This window comes from Muntiacus reevesi, chromosome 11 (genome assembly GCF_963930625.1).
Source record: "Muntiacus reevesi chromosome 11, mMunRee1.1, whole genome shotgun sequence".
Taxonomy (NCBI): domain Eukaryota; kingdom Metazoa; phylum Chordata; class Mammalia; order Artiodactyla; family Cervidae; genus Muntiacus; species Muntiacus reevesi.
The window spans coordinates 70,121,710-70,141,945 of NC_089259.1; the positions used below are offsets into that span (position 1 = coordinate 70,121,710).

At 36.2% G+C, this 20,236-nt stretch overlaps 1 protein-coding gene across 1 annotated transcript in view; it reads right to left on the reverse strand.

Moving 5' to 3' along the window:
* UGGT2 (UDP-glucose glycoprotein glucosyltransferase 2) overlaps positions 1–20,236 on the reverse strand; it is a 133,547-nt gene that overhangs the window by 65,595 nt on the left and 47,716 nt on the right. The window contains exons 11-16 of the mRNA XM_065902092.1: positions 19,689–19,780; positions 13,409–13,559; positions 6,385–6,504; positions 5,437–5,522; positions 4,771–4,906; positions 146–277 (exon numbers count right to left, since the gene is read on the reverse strand). Coding sequence (XP_065758164.1) covers positions 146–277; positions 4,771–4,906; positions 5,437–5,522; positions 6,385–6,504; positions 13,409–13,559; positions 19,689–19,780 — 717 coding nt within the window. The remainder of the gene's footprint in view (positions 1–145; positions 278–4,770; positions 4,907–5,436; positions 5,523–6,384; positions 6,505–13,408; positions 13,560–19,688; positions 19,781–20,236) is intronic.

Genomic DNA, 20,236 nt, shown 5'->3' on the forward strand with positions numbered 1-20,236 from the left:
GTATCATTCAAAGGTACAAATTTCCCTTTTTTTTTTAACACTTAAAATCTAAATCTGATTGTAGAGTTAGTTATATTAAGATCATTTATTCATGAGATAAAAAAAGTTTCTTCACCAAATTTTAAAAATTTGCATTCCAACTTACCTTTCTTTCACCATCATATTTAGAATCAATTCCTAAAATATCCCAAATATTAGCAAGAGGAAACTTATTTTGGAGAACACTCTTCACATTGTTCACAGTCAGTATTTTGTGATTCTCCACTTTTTGGTACATCTGTGAAAATAAAGATACTATGATTTTCATCTTACAGTAATTAGTTTTATTTCTTCTCCTTAGCATGAATATTTACAAAGAACTTATTTTATATTTTCTAAGTCCTAAGCATACTATATACCTACATTTATATACACACACTCCCCCCCAATACAGAGATAAGCAAACTATTTTAACAATAAAATCTACCATCTTCTAATAAAAATGGTATTGTGAATATTCTATAGCTTTCAAAATACTGTATCAAGTTTCTATGTTATAGTCTATTTTGATCAAGCCAGACCCTATGATTCTTAATAAAATAATGGTTACCTTTATTTTAAAAGATATATATACACACACACACACAAATAGCTTAAATGACTTATTTCAGAAATGGTTATTTTCATTTCCAATTGCTCTTTAGTAAATATCTTAACTAGCTTTTTTGCTATACATCCATTCTTCCTCCAGTCTCAAATACTTTAATCATACTGGCATAAAGTAAGCTGTTACTCCTTTTTTTTTCCCATTTCCCCCTTCACTATAGATCTACCATGACCCAGGCACTGTTCCACATGGGGAAAACAGACAGCTCTGCCTCAAGAAAGACAGCATTTCTGAGCAGATGATTTACTGAAACATTAACATGAACTTGAGCTAAGACATTCTGGGGAAAGAGTCTACGAAGCAGAGGGGAAAAACTAGTAAGTACAAACATAATTAGGTAATATTTTGACATATCAAGTATTATTTTTAGTCCCAATTCACTTGAAGTATTATTGCCAGAGACAATCCTCATATTATGACTGACAGAATCTTCATATTATTCTGCAGAGTAAGGAATCAGCATTCTGAGACTTCCTTTTATCACTATAAACTGTGTAACCTATCCCTTTAAGAGGCGACAGATCTAAAAGTAGCTCTCAGAGTTTGGCTTTATGAGTCTCTCAGTTTATGAGGAAGTTTTCTCCTTATACTGTAGTAGAACACACGATGATCTTAATAACTCAAAAAGGGGGGAAAGTACAGCCTCTGTAAAACAGAAACAGCGATTGGAAAATAAGATTCTGAAAAAAGCAAAAGTTATATATGAAAAGTCTTTGAGGGCAGTCATTTTACTAATTTGTTACTTTAAAAATATTAGGTAGTCCTAAGGTATCTAAGTTAGCTAGAATGTCTTACATAAGATACTTGAGATATATAACAATTCAATCTTCTTATATATAATTTCAAAATTTTGTTTTTTTGAGGAATTTGTGATGCCACGCAATTTATTCACATTTAGATAACATAGTTTATATGCAAATATATATTAAAAATGCAATCCTTTTTTAAACCAACTCTCTTTCTATGGAAAGCAAAAGAGTGTGTGCAATCTAAATATATTCATACACTATGAGAATTTGAGACTTGAAATAAAAATATAAATCCTTTCATTTTCATTAACATGTGTATGTAACATCTTGTAAGCACAAAAGAGATGTTTTCAATCTTGTGAAATTTATAATCTAGTTAGGAAGGTAAACTTGCAGATATGCAAGTACTGTAACCCAAATATCACAGATTTACCCCTTTGAACATCATATATAAATTTCAAATTTTTGTTATTCAATCTTCAATTGCTTGGCTTCAGAATGTCTAAATTTTTTTCCAAACTTTAAACTTTCTATTTTGTATTGGGCTATGGGCTTCCCTGGTGGCTCAGGTGATAAAGAATCTGCCTGCAATGCAGGAGACCCAGGTTTAATCTCAGGGTTGGGAGGATGCCCTGGAGAAGGAGATGGCAATCCAGTCCAGTATTCTTGCCTTGAAAATCCCAAGGACAGAGAAGCCTGGAAAGCTATGGTTCATAGGGTCGCAAAGAGTTGGACAGGATCGAAGTGACTTAGCACACACGCATAGTCTATTAACAATGTTGTGGCAGCTTCAGGTGAACAGCTTCAGGTGAATAGCCATATATAATTTTAAGAACTGTTATGTAACTTGGTAAGCAAAAAAGTATGGGACATTATGAAGTACAACAAAATGAACCATCTCCACAAACAAACCAGATAACACTGAAAATGAACATTACTGTGGATTATAATATCGGTGAAGCACAATTTTCCTCCAAATCTCATCTCCCTCTGCTCCTCAGAAGCAAGCATCATCTTGTTTCTGTTTACCATTTCCTTACCTCTTAAGTTCTAGAGTTTTATCTGAATGTATTTCCAGGCACTATGATATTTAGTTTTGTTTGCTTTTTGAGCTTTAAACAGTACATATTATAATAGCCAGGACATGGAAGCAACCTAGATGCCCATCAGCAGACGAATGGATAAGGAAGCTGTGGTACATATACACCATGGAATATTACTCAGCCGTTAAAAAGAATACATTTGAATCAGTTCTAATGAGATGGATGAAACTGGAGCCCATTATACAGAGTGAAGTAAGCCAGAAAGATAAAGACCAATATAGTATACTAACACATATATATGGAATTTAGAAAGATGGTAACGATAACCCTATATGCAAAACAGAAAAAGAGACACAGACGTACAGAACAGACTTTTGGACCCTGTGGGAGAAGGCGAGGGTGGGATGTTTCGAGAGAATAGCATCGAAACATGTATATTATCTAGGGTGAAACAGATCATCAGCCCAGGTTGGATGCATGAGACAAGTGCTCGGGCCTGGTGCACTGGGAAGACCCAGAGGGATTGGGTGGAGAGGGAGGTGGGAGGGGGGAACAGGATGGGGAACACATGTAAATCCACGGCTGATTCATGTCAATGTATGACAAAAACCACTACAATATTGTAAAGTAATTAGCCTCCAACTAATAAAAATAAATGAAAAAAAAACACACAACAGTACATGGTAATATGCTGGCCTTCTATACTTTCATTATGCCTCTAATACATCCATGATTTTAGCATATCATGATCCATCATGTGAAATGATTAAGTTTTACTGATTAGTATGGATTATATATATATATATATAGTATGCCAATATGCCATATATATGTAGTTTCCAGTTTGTTGCTATTGTGTGTGATTCTGCTAATAGTCTCCTGCAGCAAGGATCTGTCTCAAAGTATGTGTATGTGTATGTGTGTAGGGAATATGCAAATTTATCTTCAAATTTTGAAGAACTACAATTGTTTCTCAAAGTGGTTATACCAATTCATATTCTTATAGGCAGTGTAACAGTGTAAAGGAATTTCCATTGTTCTCCATTCTCATTAATATATGATAGATACCGTTAGCTTTCTTAATTACTGCCAAATTATAGGAGGTAAGATATATCTCAGGGTAAGCTTTATTTGCATTTTTATAATTTCCGAGATACTTAGTTACCGTTAATTGTAATAAACATTTACTTACTTTAATAATTTCAATACATTTTGGCTTAACATTAATGTATCCTCTAATATTTTGAAAAATCTCTTTATGTATTTTTTCCCACTGGGTTTTTCAATTTGTAGGAAATCTAATACATATCATGTACTGCAAATATTTCTCTTCCTTGGAACTTATTTTCCCTCACTTCTTTATGATATCTTTTGATGAACAATGCACTAGTTTTCATTTGTAAGTAACTAAATTTATCAGTATTCTCCTTCAGACTCATAATTTTTAAAATATTATTGAGGAACCTTAACTCCTTTGGGGTCCTAATTTCTTTCTAACATCTTAAAGATATGTTTTCCACACTAAGTTTTTAAGTTACCTGATATTATTTTTTACATAAGGTGTGAGATCCTATCTGTTTATAACAGATTATCATTAACTGCCCAGCTACCAGCTATTTAAGTCCATTCCAATATGATAGGAAGTTATAATAACGGTTGACAAGCCATAGAACAATAAATATAAAAATAAATACAAGATTTTTAAAGCTATATAATCTGACTCTCTCAACACCAACAATACAGCTCTTTAATGCACTTATATTTCCATTATGAGCCATAGGAGAGCCACCATTATAAAATAATCTTCTTACCTCTTGTTACTTCCTTAATCAGATTCTTACCAATTTCTTACAGTTTCTTTGTCAGACTCAGTATCAATCTTATCGTTTATCATTTTGATACCAATTGGCTGCTGTGAAGTTTTCCTCCTTTGAAAATCTCTAGGAAGTCTTATAAACTTTGCCACTTAGAGTATTTAAATTTGAAATAATCTCCACTCATGATTTTATTCAAAACCCAGTTCAAGAGTTCTCTTACTAATTATTTTCTATCAATGTGTTTCCTCTAAATTTATATATACAATTTATGTTCCTTTATCAGTTGGGTAAACCTAAATAAATTCAGATTTTTGGCAGAGTCTCAGTTGCCTTGTTTATAAAGTGGGAACAATATTGTGTACTTAAGCTGAGAGTTGCAAGAATCAAATTCATCACGTGCACTGATCTATCATGACAGCTTTTATAAACTAAAATGTTAAAACAAATAGTAATAATGATAACAATGCAAAAACACTCTACATTCTGAAGAAATTATATGTAGTGCATTAACTCACATGTACTATGGACATAAAGGCTTGTGATACACCATTCTCTTCTGCAATATAATTGAAAGCTCGCCAAAGGGCAACTCCAGCATCATTTCTTCCATCAACCTCATCATCTGTATTAACAATGAACACAAAACCAATTCTAGGAAAGAAGATGAATAAGAAATGTTACAACTCCCTCTTGAACCATAACAAACCAAGTATTTTAAACATTATTTGACTCTAACATCTAGATGGAGGGAATAAGTTAACAGATGGGATAAAGAAGAGTATTACTGTTGAAAAGGTTTGATTTGTAATGACTATTCACTAAAATTATCATCTCTGTAGTCTTCCAAAATGTAAACCTCTCTGGTGGTGACATTATCAAGTTGCTATTTTTTTTTCCAGAAAAAAAAAGGGGGCCAAGGAAGTGTACTCTTAACACAACCGTAGGAAATGGATCCATCTTTAAGCACCCAAAGTGACCAGATCATTCTCTGAGGAAGGTAATACAGTAAACAAGATTAGCAAGCAGGTGTGATTAACAGAGTCTATCATAAGGGTGTATGATTCTTCACAACATACAGCACTGAGATAACTATCACCTTGAATTCCACATTAATACCCTGTGTAACACAATGTGAACATCACTGGATTTCCTTCAATTGACAGTTATAAAATGACAATTACCTAAGAGGAATTTTATGATGATAGAAAAGTTCAGCAACTTTTATAAAATCCATGGTATATTCTTGAGCAGGATCAATAAACAGCACCTAAAAAAAGTAAACAGTCTATAATCACCATTTTGTTTTAACACTTCAGAATTTTTATGAAATTGAAATTTAATCTAATTTCTGTAACTAAAAGTATGAAATTCAAGGTACAATTTCTTAAAACTTTCTAGTAAAGAATTTTGAGGAATGTATATAAGAGTTTCACAGTTTATGAAGAATTTCTAAAAGCTACACACCCAAATATAATAATACATGAAATTTAATCAGATTACTCATCTTCTTTTTGAAGCACAGTTCAAAGTAAATGTTTTTGTTTTTTTTTTTACAGGAAGTGAAATACCTTATTCTAAGTGTTCACTGGATTTTCTGTGATAAATTTTTTAAAAAAGAAACAAATTGAATTTTGACTAAAAAAATAATGGCTTAATATCTGCTGTAGGAACTAAGATATTCACTTCCTATGTGAAAAACTGTAAAAGTCCTAGACGTTTTCGCCACAGTTTAAATTTCTATAAGGTTACTTAACACTGTAATAATGAACATTTATATGCACAGATTACAAAGTAATATTTGTGTATTTTTCCCTTAAATGTGCTGAAACTTATTAATTCTTATAATATAGAAGAAAATTTGATCATAAATTCCTTTTAGAAAATTTAACGGTAACCCATCAACTTAATATTGGTATTATAAAGGTACATGGGTATAAAACAATAAAAGGCAGGTTATGTGTCCCTGCTAGCTTGTGAAACCTAGTCAGCCATGCCACCTCAAGCTTGTTACATTAGGCAAAAACTTCCTTATTACTCAGATGCCTAGTTATCAACAGCAAGGTAGTACCAAAAAAACCAGTGGTATCTTTATAAAAGATGCAGACAAAATTTCAAAATATAAAACTCACCAAATTATGAAAATTACGCCTTATGAAAGGTATACTTCCAGGGAATATTGGTTTCAAAAGTTCCTGGTAACTTGAAGGCCATGTTAAATACATCTCATCAGTTTCTAAGTTATTAACCCACTAGAAAAGAATCCAGAAAGTTGTGAAAGCTATATTAATACTTATATCATTTTCAAAGCCAAATCTGACTTTATCAAACAGCAAGTGAAATATACCTAAGATTTTCTACATTTCTGATTAAGAATAAGAACCTAGATGAATATTCTGTAAGGAACAAGCATGATGTGCAACAATTTTATATTCCCATAGCGATTTACATTGTGTTCCCTCTGAAACAATTGACTGTTTACTCGTTTGTTTTTCATATTAAAAAATTAAACTGTATATTAAATAGTCTTCATAAACCATTTAAGTTATAGGAGGCAATGAAGTCATTCACCTTCTCTCTAAAATTTAAAAGCTTGTACATAAGGAAAATAAAATGACTTAGAAAAGTTAAAGTTTTAAAACTGACACTTAGGACATCCAGTTCTAATCAAGGTGGAATAGTTTATATTTAACTAGCCCTCTCTCCTGAAACAATGACAAAAGGTGGAGAAAACCATTGTTTAGAGGCTTGGAGGTATGGGTCAATCAACAATCAAGAACTAAGGAGCTACAACCCTTGAAAGCAGGAGGAACATGAGGCAAGCACCACATTCGCCTCAACTTTGTTCCTGGGGGCATTTTCACAACTGTAGTGTGAAGGAAGATAACTCAAATAGCAAACGACAGTCCTATCTGGCTCTCCAATATGGAAAAGATATATGATGTGAGTATCTTATCCCCTTGGTGGTAAGTTATATTTTTTTATTTCAAGTGAGAAACCAGCATTATGCTTTATGCATCAGTCCCACTGAACCTGAATTAACGACTGAAGATTGAGTAGCTTTTGATGTGGAACAAAACAGTTGAATGGGTTTATTTAAAGTGCAGATTCCTTGAAACCACTTCAGACCTACTAAATAATTCCCATTCGAAACAAGTGCCCTACGTGATTCTTATCACAAATACTAAAGTTAGAAAGCTACAGAAATAACACAATTTATGGCCATGAGTGCTGGGTGAAGAAGTTGAGGTGATTCCAGATCCATTTTGGAGAACTACTGCGACAACACTGGAAATCATGTTGACTAGGTCCACAGACACTGACTGCCCTGTCTTTAGTCTCAGGTGAATATACACACAGAAGCAGCAACAGGAACCACAAGGGCACCTCACAAAGTCGTGTGCAGAACCGGCACTAACAGGTCAGAGATCTACCCCCATCTGTTCTGCTGGTCATAACTCAGGCCTTGGCTATCTATTAGGCTTCCAAGATACTGAAAAGATATTGTCATTTATTGATTAGAACATGTAAAACAACCTCCTCAACATCCAGGGAGTTATACAAGTCAACAAATAATCACAGGATAGGTCAACCTGTTATAGAGGCAGAGACTTATAGTTCACATCTTTTGTGTTCTTTTGGGGGAGTGACATTAGTTAAAACGTCTGAGTAAGAAATTCCACAACTTCATCCTTATACCAAATCACGGAAAAACTAGAAAATCTGTGAGAATGATCATTTTTAGAACCATGAAAACCAATCAAAAGTTTACAGCAACCCTGAAAGTGTTTATTCAAGAAAAAAGGCTGAATCTCAGTAAGAACACTGAGATTTGTGGTACTGAACAAAGCTAGTGGAGGTGATGGAATTCCAGTTGAGCTATTTCAAATCCTGAAAGATGATGCTGTGAAAGTGCTGCACTCAATATGCCAGCAAATTTGGAAAACTCAGCAGTGGCCACAGGACTGGAAAAGGTCAGTTTTCATTCCAGTCCCAAAGAATGCTCAAACTACGGCACAATTGCACTCATCTCACACGCTAGTAAAGTAATGCTCAAAATTCTCCAAGCCAGGCTTCAGCAATACGTGACCCGTGAACTTCCAGATGTTCAAGCTGGTTTTAGAAAAGGCAGAGAAACCAGAAATCAAATTGTCAACATCCAATGGATCATCAAAAAAGCAAGAGAGTTCCAGAAAAACATCTACTTCTCCCTTACTGACTATGCCAAAGACTTTGATTGTGTAGACCACAATAAACTGTGGAAAATTCTGAAAGAGACGGGAATACCAGACCACCTGACCTTCCTTTTGAGAAACCTATATGCAGGTCAGGAAGCAACAGTTAGAACTGGACATGGAACAACAGACTGGTTCCAAATTGGGGAAGGAGTATGTCAATGCTGTATATTGTCACCCTGCTTATTTAACTTATATGCAGAGTACATCATGAGAAACGCTGGGCTGGAAGATGCACAAGCTGGAATCAAGACTGCTGGGAGAAATATCGATAACCTCAGATATGCAGATGACACTACCCTTATGGCAGAAAGTGAAGAGGAACTAAAAAGCCTCTTGATGAAAGTGAAAGAGGAGAGTGAAAAAGTTGGCTAAAGCTCAACATTCAGAAAACTAAGACCATGGCATTTGGTCCCATCACTTCATGGGAAATAGATGGGGAAATAGTGGAAACAGTGTCAGACTTATTTTGGGGGGCTCCAAAATCACTTCAGATGGTGATTGCCGCCATGAAGTTAAAAGATGCTTACTCCTTGGAAGGAAAGTCATGTCCAACTTAGACAGCATATTAAAAAGCAGAGACATTGCCAACAAAGGTCTGTCTGGTCAAGGCTATGGCTTTTCCAGTGGTCATGTATGGATGTGAGAGTTGGACTGTGAAGAAAGCTGAGTACCAAAGAACTGATGCTTTTGAACTCTGGTGTTGGAGAAAACTCTTCAGAGTTCCTTGGATTGCAAGGAGATCCAACCAGTCCATCCTAAAGGAGATCAGTCCTGGGTGTTCATTGGAACGACTGATGCTGAAACTGAAACTCCAATACTTTGGCCACCTCGTGTGAAGAGCTGACTCATTGGAAAAGACCCTGATGCTGGGAGGGGATGGGGGCAGGAGGAGAAGGGGACGCCAGAGGATGAGATGGCTGGATGGCATCACCAACTCGATGGACATGAGTTTGAGTAAACTCCAGGAGTTGGTGATGGAGGGAGGCCTGGTGTGCTGTGATTCATGGGGTCACAGTCAGACACAACTGAGCGACTGAACTGAACTGAATAATTTACCTCAATCCCATTTCCTGCTCCCAGCCTAAACCTCAGCCTTGAAAATGACAGCTCACCTTCCTGTACTGATATTGGAAGCAAGAGAATGGGCTTTATTCTGAAAGAATTGTAACTTTTTGTCTGAACTGTCTGGTGACTTCCTAGAAAACCTTCTGAAAAGTTTTGCCTTTACCCTGCTTCACTCGTAATTTGCCTACTATGAAGCTGTTACTCTAATTTACGCAAAACATTTGCTGGAAAATGTTTAGAAACTCCTGAGATAACAGAAAATTGTTGGGATACACGATGGAGTAACTACAAACCGAGTGAGGAAAGGTTGGGGAATGGGAAACGGCTTTGAGAGGTTCTGATGAATTCCTGGGAAGGTACAAGGCTATGGGCATGCTCAGGGAAGGCCAAGAGAAGGCCCTACGTTTTCACTTCCAGCTGACTTCCAAGCTCTATGCAGACAAGAACTGAAGGCGAACGCAGAGATGCAGGCTGCCTGGGTGAGTGTCCAGTGTGTGCTACTCTTCCTCCCTCTGTGTGCGCCACACACAGAGCACCTCTGTCAAGATGCAAAGACTGGGAGATTTCCTGGTTCCAGGCATTTAAGTAAAATCTCGGTCCAGTATTTAGCAGATGAATAGGCTAACCTAACAGAGATTTCTGTGGCCACACATGAAAAAGAATACAGACTCTATAAAATGAGTCACTATTAAACAACAGCATACAGCAATAATCACAAATCCTGGGGAGGTGTGTGAATCTGACTTCCAGGAAGTGCCACAGTATTCAGTGTTTCAACAGCAAAAAAATAAAAGGCAATGAAAAATTCTAAATTAAACATAAGGAAACAATTCCACTTATAGTAACATCAAACAATTTAAAATACTTAAAAATAATTTAACAAGCCTGAAACCCACACAGCAAGCTGCAAAACACTGTTGAAAGAAATTACCCTAAATAAATGGAAAGGCACCTCACATTCAGGGATTGGAAGATGTCTAAACAGCAATTGTAACATGTATAAATGGCAATATTCCTTAAACAATTTAGCGATTCAACAAAATCTCAATAAAAATTCCAGCTTGTCTTTTTTTTTTTTTTTTTTACAGATATGGATAAGCTCATTCCATAATTCAAAAAGAAAGGAAAAAGGTGTAAAATGCCAAGACAATCTTAAAGATGAAGAATAAAGTTGTAGGACTCATAATTTCCAATTTTTAAAGTCACCACAAAGCTACAGTAAATAAATAAATAAATAAATAGTCTAGTGCTGGAAAAAGGATAAGATACAGATTAACAGAACTGAACTCAAAGTCCAGAAATAAACCCACATGTTTAGTCAACTGATTAACAACATCATTATTAGACGAGGACAGGGAAATTTGCCTTTATGACTGTGGGGTGTGCTTGTCAAGTTACACTCTTAACTAAAGTACAAAAAATAGTTGTAGGGTTAGTTCTGCTACAATATGACCAAAGACCCCATCAGGTGGGTGGTCTGGCACAGTGAACTAAGAAAAAATTACAATCCAGAGGAGCCAAACACATAATTATATGATAGTTTTTACTGACTCTTCACATACCTGAGGTAATATATAAAGGCTGCAAACAGACAGCAACTAAAGTAGATAAAATCTAAATTGTGACTCCTGAAGTCTGAGACAGAGAAACCTGAAATGAAGAAATCAGGGATGGAAGAAAACTAATGACCCTCAAGTTCTTCCTCAATTCTCAACCAGACTTTTAAGAAATAAACTGCCAGCCCCTCCTATTTTGAGGGGAAGGGTATAAACACAGAAATCAGAAATGACTTAGCTCAGAGACTCAGCTTTGTCTGTAAAGACAAAAAGTAAGTAGAGAGACAGATTCAGGAGAAAAAGAATTTAAAGCAAAGCATTGCATTCATTCATGAATAACTCTGTTTTGACATTAAGATATTCAATAATTTCTTCGGGCATACTTCCTATTAAATAAGATCTGATGTGTATGTTGACAGTATTTAACAAAGTCCTGGCGTGGGGGGCACTTACATTTCACCGGAAGAAGATTATAAACGAATACATATCATAACGGGTGGTAGCAAATGCTATGAAGCAAAACTAAAGCTTATGTGTGAGCTAATTTTGCTGCTCTAACAGACCAAGTTGAACAGTGCTGAGACCTCAGAGCTCTGCATTTTGTGCCAGTTAATCTTTTTGGAGGTAACTAGAGAATTAAGTCTCAGAAACAATTTTCTATTCAGACAGGCACTTTCCAAGTGGAAAAATAGAAGCATTTGAGACATAAAGCTTCCCTTAAAAAGATACTTTAAAAATTACTAGTCTAGGAAGAAATGAAATTCTTATACATGCTACAATATGGGTGAACCTTGAAAACACCATAGCAAGTGAAATAAGTCAGGCATAACTGGACAAATATCATATGACTATCCTTACACGCAGTACGGGAATAGGCAAATTCACAGAGACAAAAAGTAGAACACAGGTTACCAGGCACTTAAGGGAGAAGGGAATGGGTTTCTATTTGAAATGATGAAGTTCTGGAAACAGATAATGGTGACAGTTGGATGAGACTGTGAATATATTTAATGCCAATGAATTACAGACTTAAAATGCTTAACAGAGCATTACCTTATATTTTACCTCAATAAAAATTACTTCCAAGATGTTCCTTGGAAAAGAATGCCTCCGCAAAGTGTCCAAGAGCTGGGCAAGAGAGGAATCTTTATAGAATACAGGAGGAGACTCTGTGGGTGGTGTGGGCAATGGGAACAGCAACTGGAGATTACTCCCCCCATGTGACTGACCATCTTCCATGGCCAACCTTGGAGGATAAGGATGCTACTTCATAAATGGAGTTGGAAAGTTTCTTTACAGGTCTATTTCTTATGTTCAGAAAAGCTTTGAAAACTACTTCCCTCATTTTATCTCACCCCCAGAATTTTTCTGAAAATGGTCAAAAGCATAAATGCTTAAAATAAAAGGCACAAAGTATTAAGATTACTAACATGGTCATTCCTCTTACTGATAAAAACATTATTAGAAAAAAGTATCTGTTATTGAGTATAAAGACATCCAAGTAAGAGTAAAAATTAACCAGTGAGAGAACATGGTCTAAAGAGTAGTTAAAAAAAAAAAACAAACCTGGAGCCAACAAACAAGTAACTTATAAAATTGTCCTAGAAAATACAATGGTCCAACTAACAAATAACGAATGGGGTTTGTCTTCAGTCTGAAGTCTCTGATGTTCAGGGAATGCAGCAGTTCTTTGGTGCTGTTATCAATCCCTGATTCCTGGATGGCTGACTAACTCTACAGGTGGGAAGATTGCTCTGGCAGGAAAAGGAGGAGGTAAGCCATTTCCTCCTATTAGGCCATACCATGGACTATTCTTGTGCTATAAGGAAGGAAAAGTGATATGATTGGATTTCAAAAAAATTCACTTAGGCTGTAATACATAGACCAGAACATCAGGAAGCCACTGCAAACTGCTGGGCAAGGTTCTCACTATATTAAGGTGGTATTCATATATTCCTCAGATATTAGCCATTTGGTATTTTGTTGCTGTTGCTTAGGCAGTTATTCTGTTGTTCTTGTTTTGTTTTTATCTTTAAAGCTGGAAAGGATACTGAATGAGCTGAGCAGATATTCTCCTGAGGAAGTACAGATAATACAAGAAAGGGGAAAGCAATATCTAAGGGGGAGAGGGAATGAGTCTGTAGTTATACTTTTTCTTCTCACTGAGTTTTACTTTTTCTTCTCACTCCTATAACCTCTTTCAAAATGCTTAAATTAATTCTAAAGTCTGCCAATATCTGGTTTTAAGTCTTAAGTATACTAAAGATTTTAAAGTGAGAAATTACAGGGGCACTTACCATGACAGAAGAATGTCTAATATCCAGTGCATAGGTATCATCCCAACTACGTGCGCTTAATTTTAAAAACTTGCTCATATCCTCTCCTTTGATCCCAAGACTGCGAAGGCCATTCATCATTTTTCCTTCCAGTTTCAGCATATCCAAAAGACTTTAGATTAAAAAAAAAAAGAAATGTTTTATTTTGACTTGCCAAAAGTTTTTAATTAAATCCTTTACAGTACATAGACATCTCAAAGCATTAGAAACAAGTTTCTCTGGTAATTTTATTAACAGCAGAAAAACACATTATTAAACTCATTAACAAACAGGACAAGAATTTCTAATTAGTTATCTAGTGTAAACTATGCTGAGTTTTTTTTTATAAGTTATAACAAAATCTTCTTTAAAGGGTAAGACATTAAGGTATATATATATTATATTCCTTCACCAAGGAAGTGAAAATATGTTCATTCCAGAGCAAGCCAAAAATGAAGGGAAAAAATACAACAGAGGTCACTCTTTTGATACAAAAAACAAGATCAAACATGACCTAAAATACAAAGTTTCATAAGAGTATGAAAGTTCGCATATGTTTAGAATACATATTAAAATTTCTAATTGCATATATAATAATTTGATAGCTCTTAGTACTACTGTTAGAAAGTATTATTGCTAAAAGTAACAACATCATCAATAAACGACCTTACTGACAATCAGGGCAATTTGATACTTTAAACCACTGTTTATCAAGTTCACTCTGGCTCTCCTAACAACCTCAGGAAGTCTCAAGAGATGCCAGTGAGGCTAAGAGAGATGAAACCTCCTGCCCAGGAACTCAGCCAGTGGACTCGAAGAGCTGAGACACGAAGGCCATCTGCAAAGACAGGTAAGGCTGTAGAGACCATGATAAAGCATGTTCATGTTGGGGAAGGTAAAAATGTACTAGGCAAGGAGGAATTCTGATTATTACTTTTTGAAACCAAGTGTTTATATTTATTATATTTAACCCAAGTGCTTCATTCAAAAATCCATTCATGGAAATCACCTTGCCTTTCAGAAATGAACAGAATCAGAATAAAGTGATATATGGGCTTTAGATACAGTTCTTAGGGAGGACTATAGAAATCTACATTTAAAGAGTAGAGATCTAATATCTAAACTCCTAAGGAGGCTGTTTTAGAAGTGTTTCAAGCTGGCCTTTATGACATCAGCTCAGCATGTCTGTATCCTAGACAGTTCTGACTGTATTAAAAGTAGACTTTTTACCATTCCCTCCAAATGTATTAGAAGATGAGTGTGATAAAAAAAAAAAAGCACCAACTTGAATATCATAAATTAGCAATAATAAGATTTAGTCGGGGCTGTAATACTACACTGCATGTGGCTTCTTAACGTTCTTAATCCCTTTAGTCTAAGTTTTCTCATTTGCAAAATAAGAATTGTGGATGGCACTGCCAATGTTCCCCATTTAAAAAGTGCTAAGATGCTTACTGAAGAGATATTTTTTATGTGACAGAATTATAATATTCTTCACAGCTTCTGTAACTACCGTCTTTGCTATCACAACCTAGTTTTCAAGGAAAACTATCAACAGAAAAACTAGATAGAGCTACGAGGTGTGGTACACTGAAAAGGGCATGAGATTTCAAACCCTGAAACAATTTGCTAGTTGTGTCCCTATCTTTATGTGAGATCTGAGTCTTTGTTTCCCCATACATAAAAAGAGAACAGTAATAATCAACTGATACAGCATTACGATTAAATGAATTTACTACTAAGCACACAGTTGCTCTCAACAGCACCAGTTTCTTCCTTGCTCTTTTCAAATCTTGAATTTTGGGTACCAAATTAAAAAAAACAAAAAAAAACCTGGTGTTTGAAATATGATACTGGCTTCTCCCACCCTCTGGATTGTTAAATAATAAAAACTATTTTTCATGCTTCTCTTTTAATAGTTACTAGGAAACAATAGAATGGAAAAGACTACAGAGATCTCTTCAAGAAAATTAGAGATACCAAGGGAACTTTTCATGCAAAGATGGCACAATAAAGGATAGAAATGATATGGACCTAACAAAAGCAAAAGATATTAAGAAGAGGTGGCAAGAATACTCAAAGAACTATACAAAAAAGGTCTTCATGACCCAGATAATCATGATGGTGTGATCACTCACCTAGAGCTAGACACCTTGGAATGCGAAGTCAAGTGGGCCTTAGGAAGCATCACTATAAACAAAGCTAGTGGAAGTGATAGAATTCCAGTTGAGCTATTTCAAATCCTGAAAGATAATGCTGTGAAAGTGCTGCACTCAATATGCCAGCAAATTTGGAAAACTCAACAGTGCCCACAGGACTGGAAAAGGTCAGTTTTCATTCCAACCCCAAAGAAAGGCAATGCCAAAGAATGTTCAAATTACTGCACAATTGCACTCATCTCACATGCTAGTAAAGTAGTGTTTAAAGTTCTCTAAGCCAGGCTTCAGCAATACGCGAACGGTGAACTTCCAGATGTTTAAGTTGGTTTTAGGAAAGGCAGAGGAACAAGAGATCAAATGTCCAACATCCACTGGATCATCAAAAAAGCGAGAGAGTTCTAGAAAAACATATACTTCTGCTTTATTGGCTATGCCAAAGTCTTTGACTGTGTGGACCACAAAAAACTGTGGAAAATTCTGAAAGAGATGGGAATACCAGATCACCTGACCTGCCTCTTAAGAAACCTGTATGCAGGTCAGGAAGCAACAGTTAGAACTGGACATGAAACAACAGACTGGTTCCAAATTGGGGAAGGAGTATGTCAATGCTGCATATTGTCACTCTGCTTATTTAACTTATAAGCAGAGTATATCATGAGAAATGCTGAACTGGATGAAGCACAAGCTGGAAGCAAGATTTCCAGGAGAAATAGCAATGACCTCAGATATGCAGATGACACCACACTTATGGCATAAAGCTAAGAGGACTTAAAAAGCCTCTTGATGAAAGTGAAAGAGGAGAGTGATAAAGGTGGCTTAAAAAGATCATGGCATCTGGTCCTGTCACTTCATGGCAAATAGATGGGGGAAAAAAGGAAACCATGATAGACTTTATTTTTGGGGGGCTCCAAAATCACTGCAGATGGTGACTGCAGCCATGAAAGTAAAAGACGCTTACTTCTTGGAAGAAACGTTACGACCAAACTAGACAGCATATTAAAAAGCAGAAACATTACTTTGTCAACAAAGGTCTGTCCAGTCAAAGCTATGGTTTTTCTAGTAGTCATGTATGGATGTAAGAGTTGGACTATAAAGAAAGCAGAGCACCAAAGAATTGCTGCTTTTGAACTGTGGTGTTGGAGAAGGCTCCTGAGAGTCCCTTGGATTTCAAGGAGATCCAACCAGTCCATCCTAAAGCAAATCAGTTCTGAATATTCTTTGGAAGGACTGATGCTGAGGCTGAAACTCTAATACTTTGGCCACCTGATGCGAAGAACTGACTCATTGGAAAAGACGCTGATGCTGGGAAAGACTGACGAAGGGAGGAGAAGGGGACGACAGAGGATGAGATGCTGGGATGGCATCACCAACTCATGGGCACGAGTTTGTGTAAACTCTGGGAGTTGGTGATAGACAGGCAGGCCCGGCATGCTACAGTCCATAGGGTTGCAAAGAGTCAGACACGACTGGGCAACTGAACTGAACTTTAAATTTGCTTAAAACCTTTCACTGGCTTCTCCCACCCTCGAGATAAAAGGCCAAAATGTGAAACCTGGTTCCACAATCTTTGTTCACCTGTGCAACCTAAGTACCTTCCAGCTCCTCCTCACTGCATGTTCTGGCCATACTAGACCATGCATTTTCTCAAATATGTCATGTTTGCAGAACCTCTACTCTCTACTCTGCCTGATTCATCCTTAAATATCACTTCCTTGAAGAAAATTGATATCCACTGTCCCCATCAAGAACAAGTTTAAAACCCTCAAAGCACTACACTTTATCTTTTAGAAACCTTATCACAATATAATTATTATTTAATTTCAATTATCCCACTAGACTATAAATTCTGTTTAAGACATTTCTGTCTTATTCACCACTATACCCCCAATACCTAGCAGTCTCTATACCATGGAAATTCAGACATTAGCCAAATTGAATTTTATTACTGACTTGATTTTACCACATTGAATTTTAAAGCTGCCTGCATTACAGAAACTTATTTATCCAGAGCTCAAACTGTGAGCCAGGCAACTTCACTAAGATACAGAAAAATTACACAAGTGGACCATCAAGACACTTTGTGACCTCTTTCTTTCTGGTAGTTATACTGCACTGACATTATTCAAGTCTGAACAGGCTAGCTATCAAAATAAGTAACATCCAATATGTTACCAGAGTCAATTTCTTGCGCAGTTCTACTTGACCAGAGTCGGGTCCACTCTGAGGCTGGGGTGACTACTAAGTAGCTCTATGGTAGACGTATCTAAGGTAGATACATAAAACACATTTATGGAACTCCTCAGATTTATTTGGGCCCATCTGCCTTCTTCCCTAGTCACTGCCCCTGCCTCCTACTGCCCTAGTCTCCCTGGGGGTGAGAGTCAGGCTTGAGCACATGCTCTGTGAACCAGTGCTGACCTGACCCTAAGCATGGGGGCTTTGGCTCCTCTGGGATCACAGAAGAAAGGCTGGACTGTGGCATGACATCGGTTCTCCACAACCCCAAAATGCAGAAGATAGGAAGAAAGAGAAAAATTATTCCTCCTTCACTTTTGTTCCCCAAATTCTACAGTACTGGATGCACAGCAATCTCTCTCCAGATCTAGGACATAACTTCAATATTAGGACATTTTCCTTCCTCTCCTCTTTCTTGCATAATTTTCCTCCATTCATCAACCTCTTCATACTGTTTTTTACCTGACATTCTCTGATCTTTCCTGAGAACCTTTCTTTGATTGTGATATAAATACCCTCACATATTTTCTTTTCTCTCCTTTAAGGGAATTACAGTAGTTTCAACTAGTGATCCCAACAAGAAGGAACAAAAATGTATCACACATCATGTAGATCACTAATTACCAGGAGAGGACCCAAGAGGGTTCTATTTCTCAAATAACCTGTAGCCTTTCCATTGATAAATTACATCTCAAAGTGTTCCTGCTATAAAAATTTCCCCATACAATGCCACAGAAAACTTTTGAAAATCTAACTACCAATTCTGCCCTCTTTTAAATCTCTTTTCACTGTTCTTGAGCACAGGTGTAATTTCTGTACTCTGAAGCTTACAGCCAGGAGCTAACAACTGCTCTTCTCTATGTGTAGCATCTATCCTTCGCATCTTAGATTAGCCTTTTCCCAATATTAGGTGCAAAGACTCAACTAAATAAAGATAAAAGCTCCACTTGAATCCAACTTCTCAATCTTTCCTGTGTTTTCCTATATATCTCTAAACTCGCTAAGAAAATTAAAGTTGACTTCAGAAAAAGCAAACTGAATTGAAACTAAATATTTGAAATAAAGTATTGCATTTACTAAATTCATCTTATATTCTAACTATGAATTTTTAAAGTAGTTTTATGGCTCTCTTTAAAAGTAAAGTAAATTCACTTTGATTTCTCTTCTCTGGCCTATGGCTTTTCATTTACAGGTTAATGGCCATGATAAATACAAGACTTTCTAATTCTGCACTAGAGCATTTTGGGGAACTTTTTTGACCTAAAGAGCCAGTATCGAGCAATCTACCATTTCCTTCTTTTGGCCACACCGTGCTGCATGGGGGATCTTAGTTCCCCAACCAGGGATCAAATCCATGTTCCCGGCACGGGGAGCATAAAGTCTTAACCACTGGACTGCCAGGGAATTCCCTAGCAATCTAACATTTCAGGTTTACTTTCTGATGGATACAAGCACTTAAAGTTCTTCCTGCTGGTTTCTTTATTCTGGGAAAACATCTCATACTCCTTTCACATCTTTTCTGAAGGGTACAACTCCCTAGCTACCCAGCACTGGCCCAAGAAACTTTCAAGCTAATGACAGACCCACTTGTCAATTAAAGACAGTTTCAAATAATATGACAAGAATAAGTCTAGGATTCAGAAACTTCAATTTTCTCATCTGAATAAATTTCTCCAAGGTTTCTTTCAGCCCTGATATTCAAAGACACTTAAGAGAATACTCTACCAAAATAACAGAGTTGCTTTGCAAAATCGAAAAGATATATTTGCTTTACAGTGAAGATCTGCATTTCAACAAATACTAAATTCAGAACAAAAGTGCACCTTTACACATAAACCAGAGTTTCTATCAGTAATTTTAATACTTACCTAAAAGGATCATAGGAATCCATATCAACACGAAGTCCATTTATATACAGACCAGCATCGCCTGGCTGAATATCAAATTTATCTTGAAGATGCTGGAAATAGAGAAAATCATTAACCAAGTGATATAACAATAGCTGATCTGTGTCAGAAGTTGGCAAACTATTTCTATTGAGTTGGATAGTAAATATTTTTAGGCTTTGCCAACTACTCAACTCCATCCTGCAGCACAAAAGCACCACAGACAATTAACAAACGAGCATGATTATGTTCCAATAAAACTTTTATGCATTAAGACAGGCAGCAGGCCATATTTGGCCTTTACGTGGATAGTACTGCCCACACTTGATGGGAATCTTATAAAAGGTTAGAGAGACAATACTTGAGTATTTTGATTTTGTAACATGTGATATTAATTTCCTAATGCTACAACTACTACTTACCTATTACATTTTATACTGTATGTGCATGTGCACACAAACACTTAGCATTTGACAGCTGGCACATTCCTATTCTTTGATAGACCAGAAATCAAAACTTTGGTGTATGTG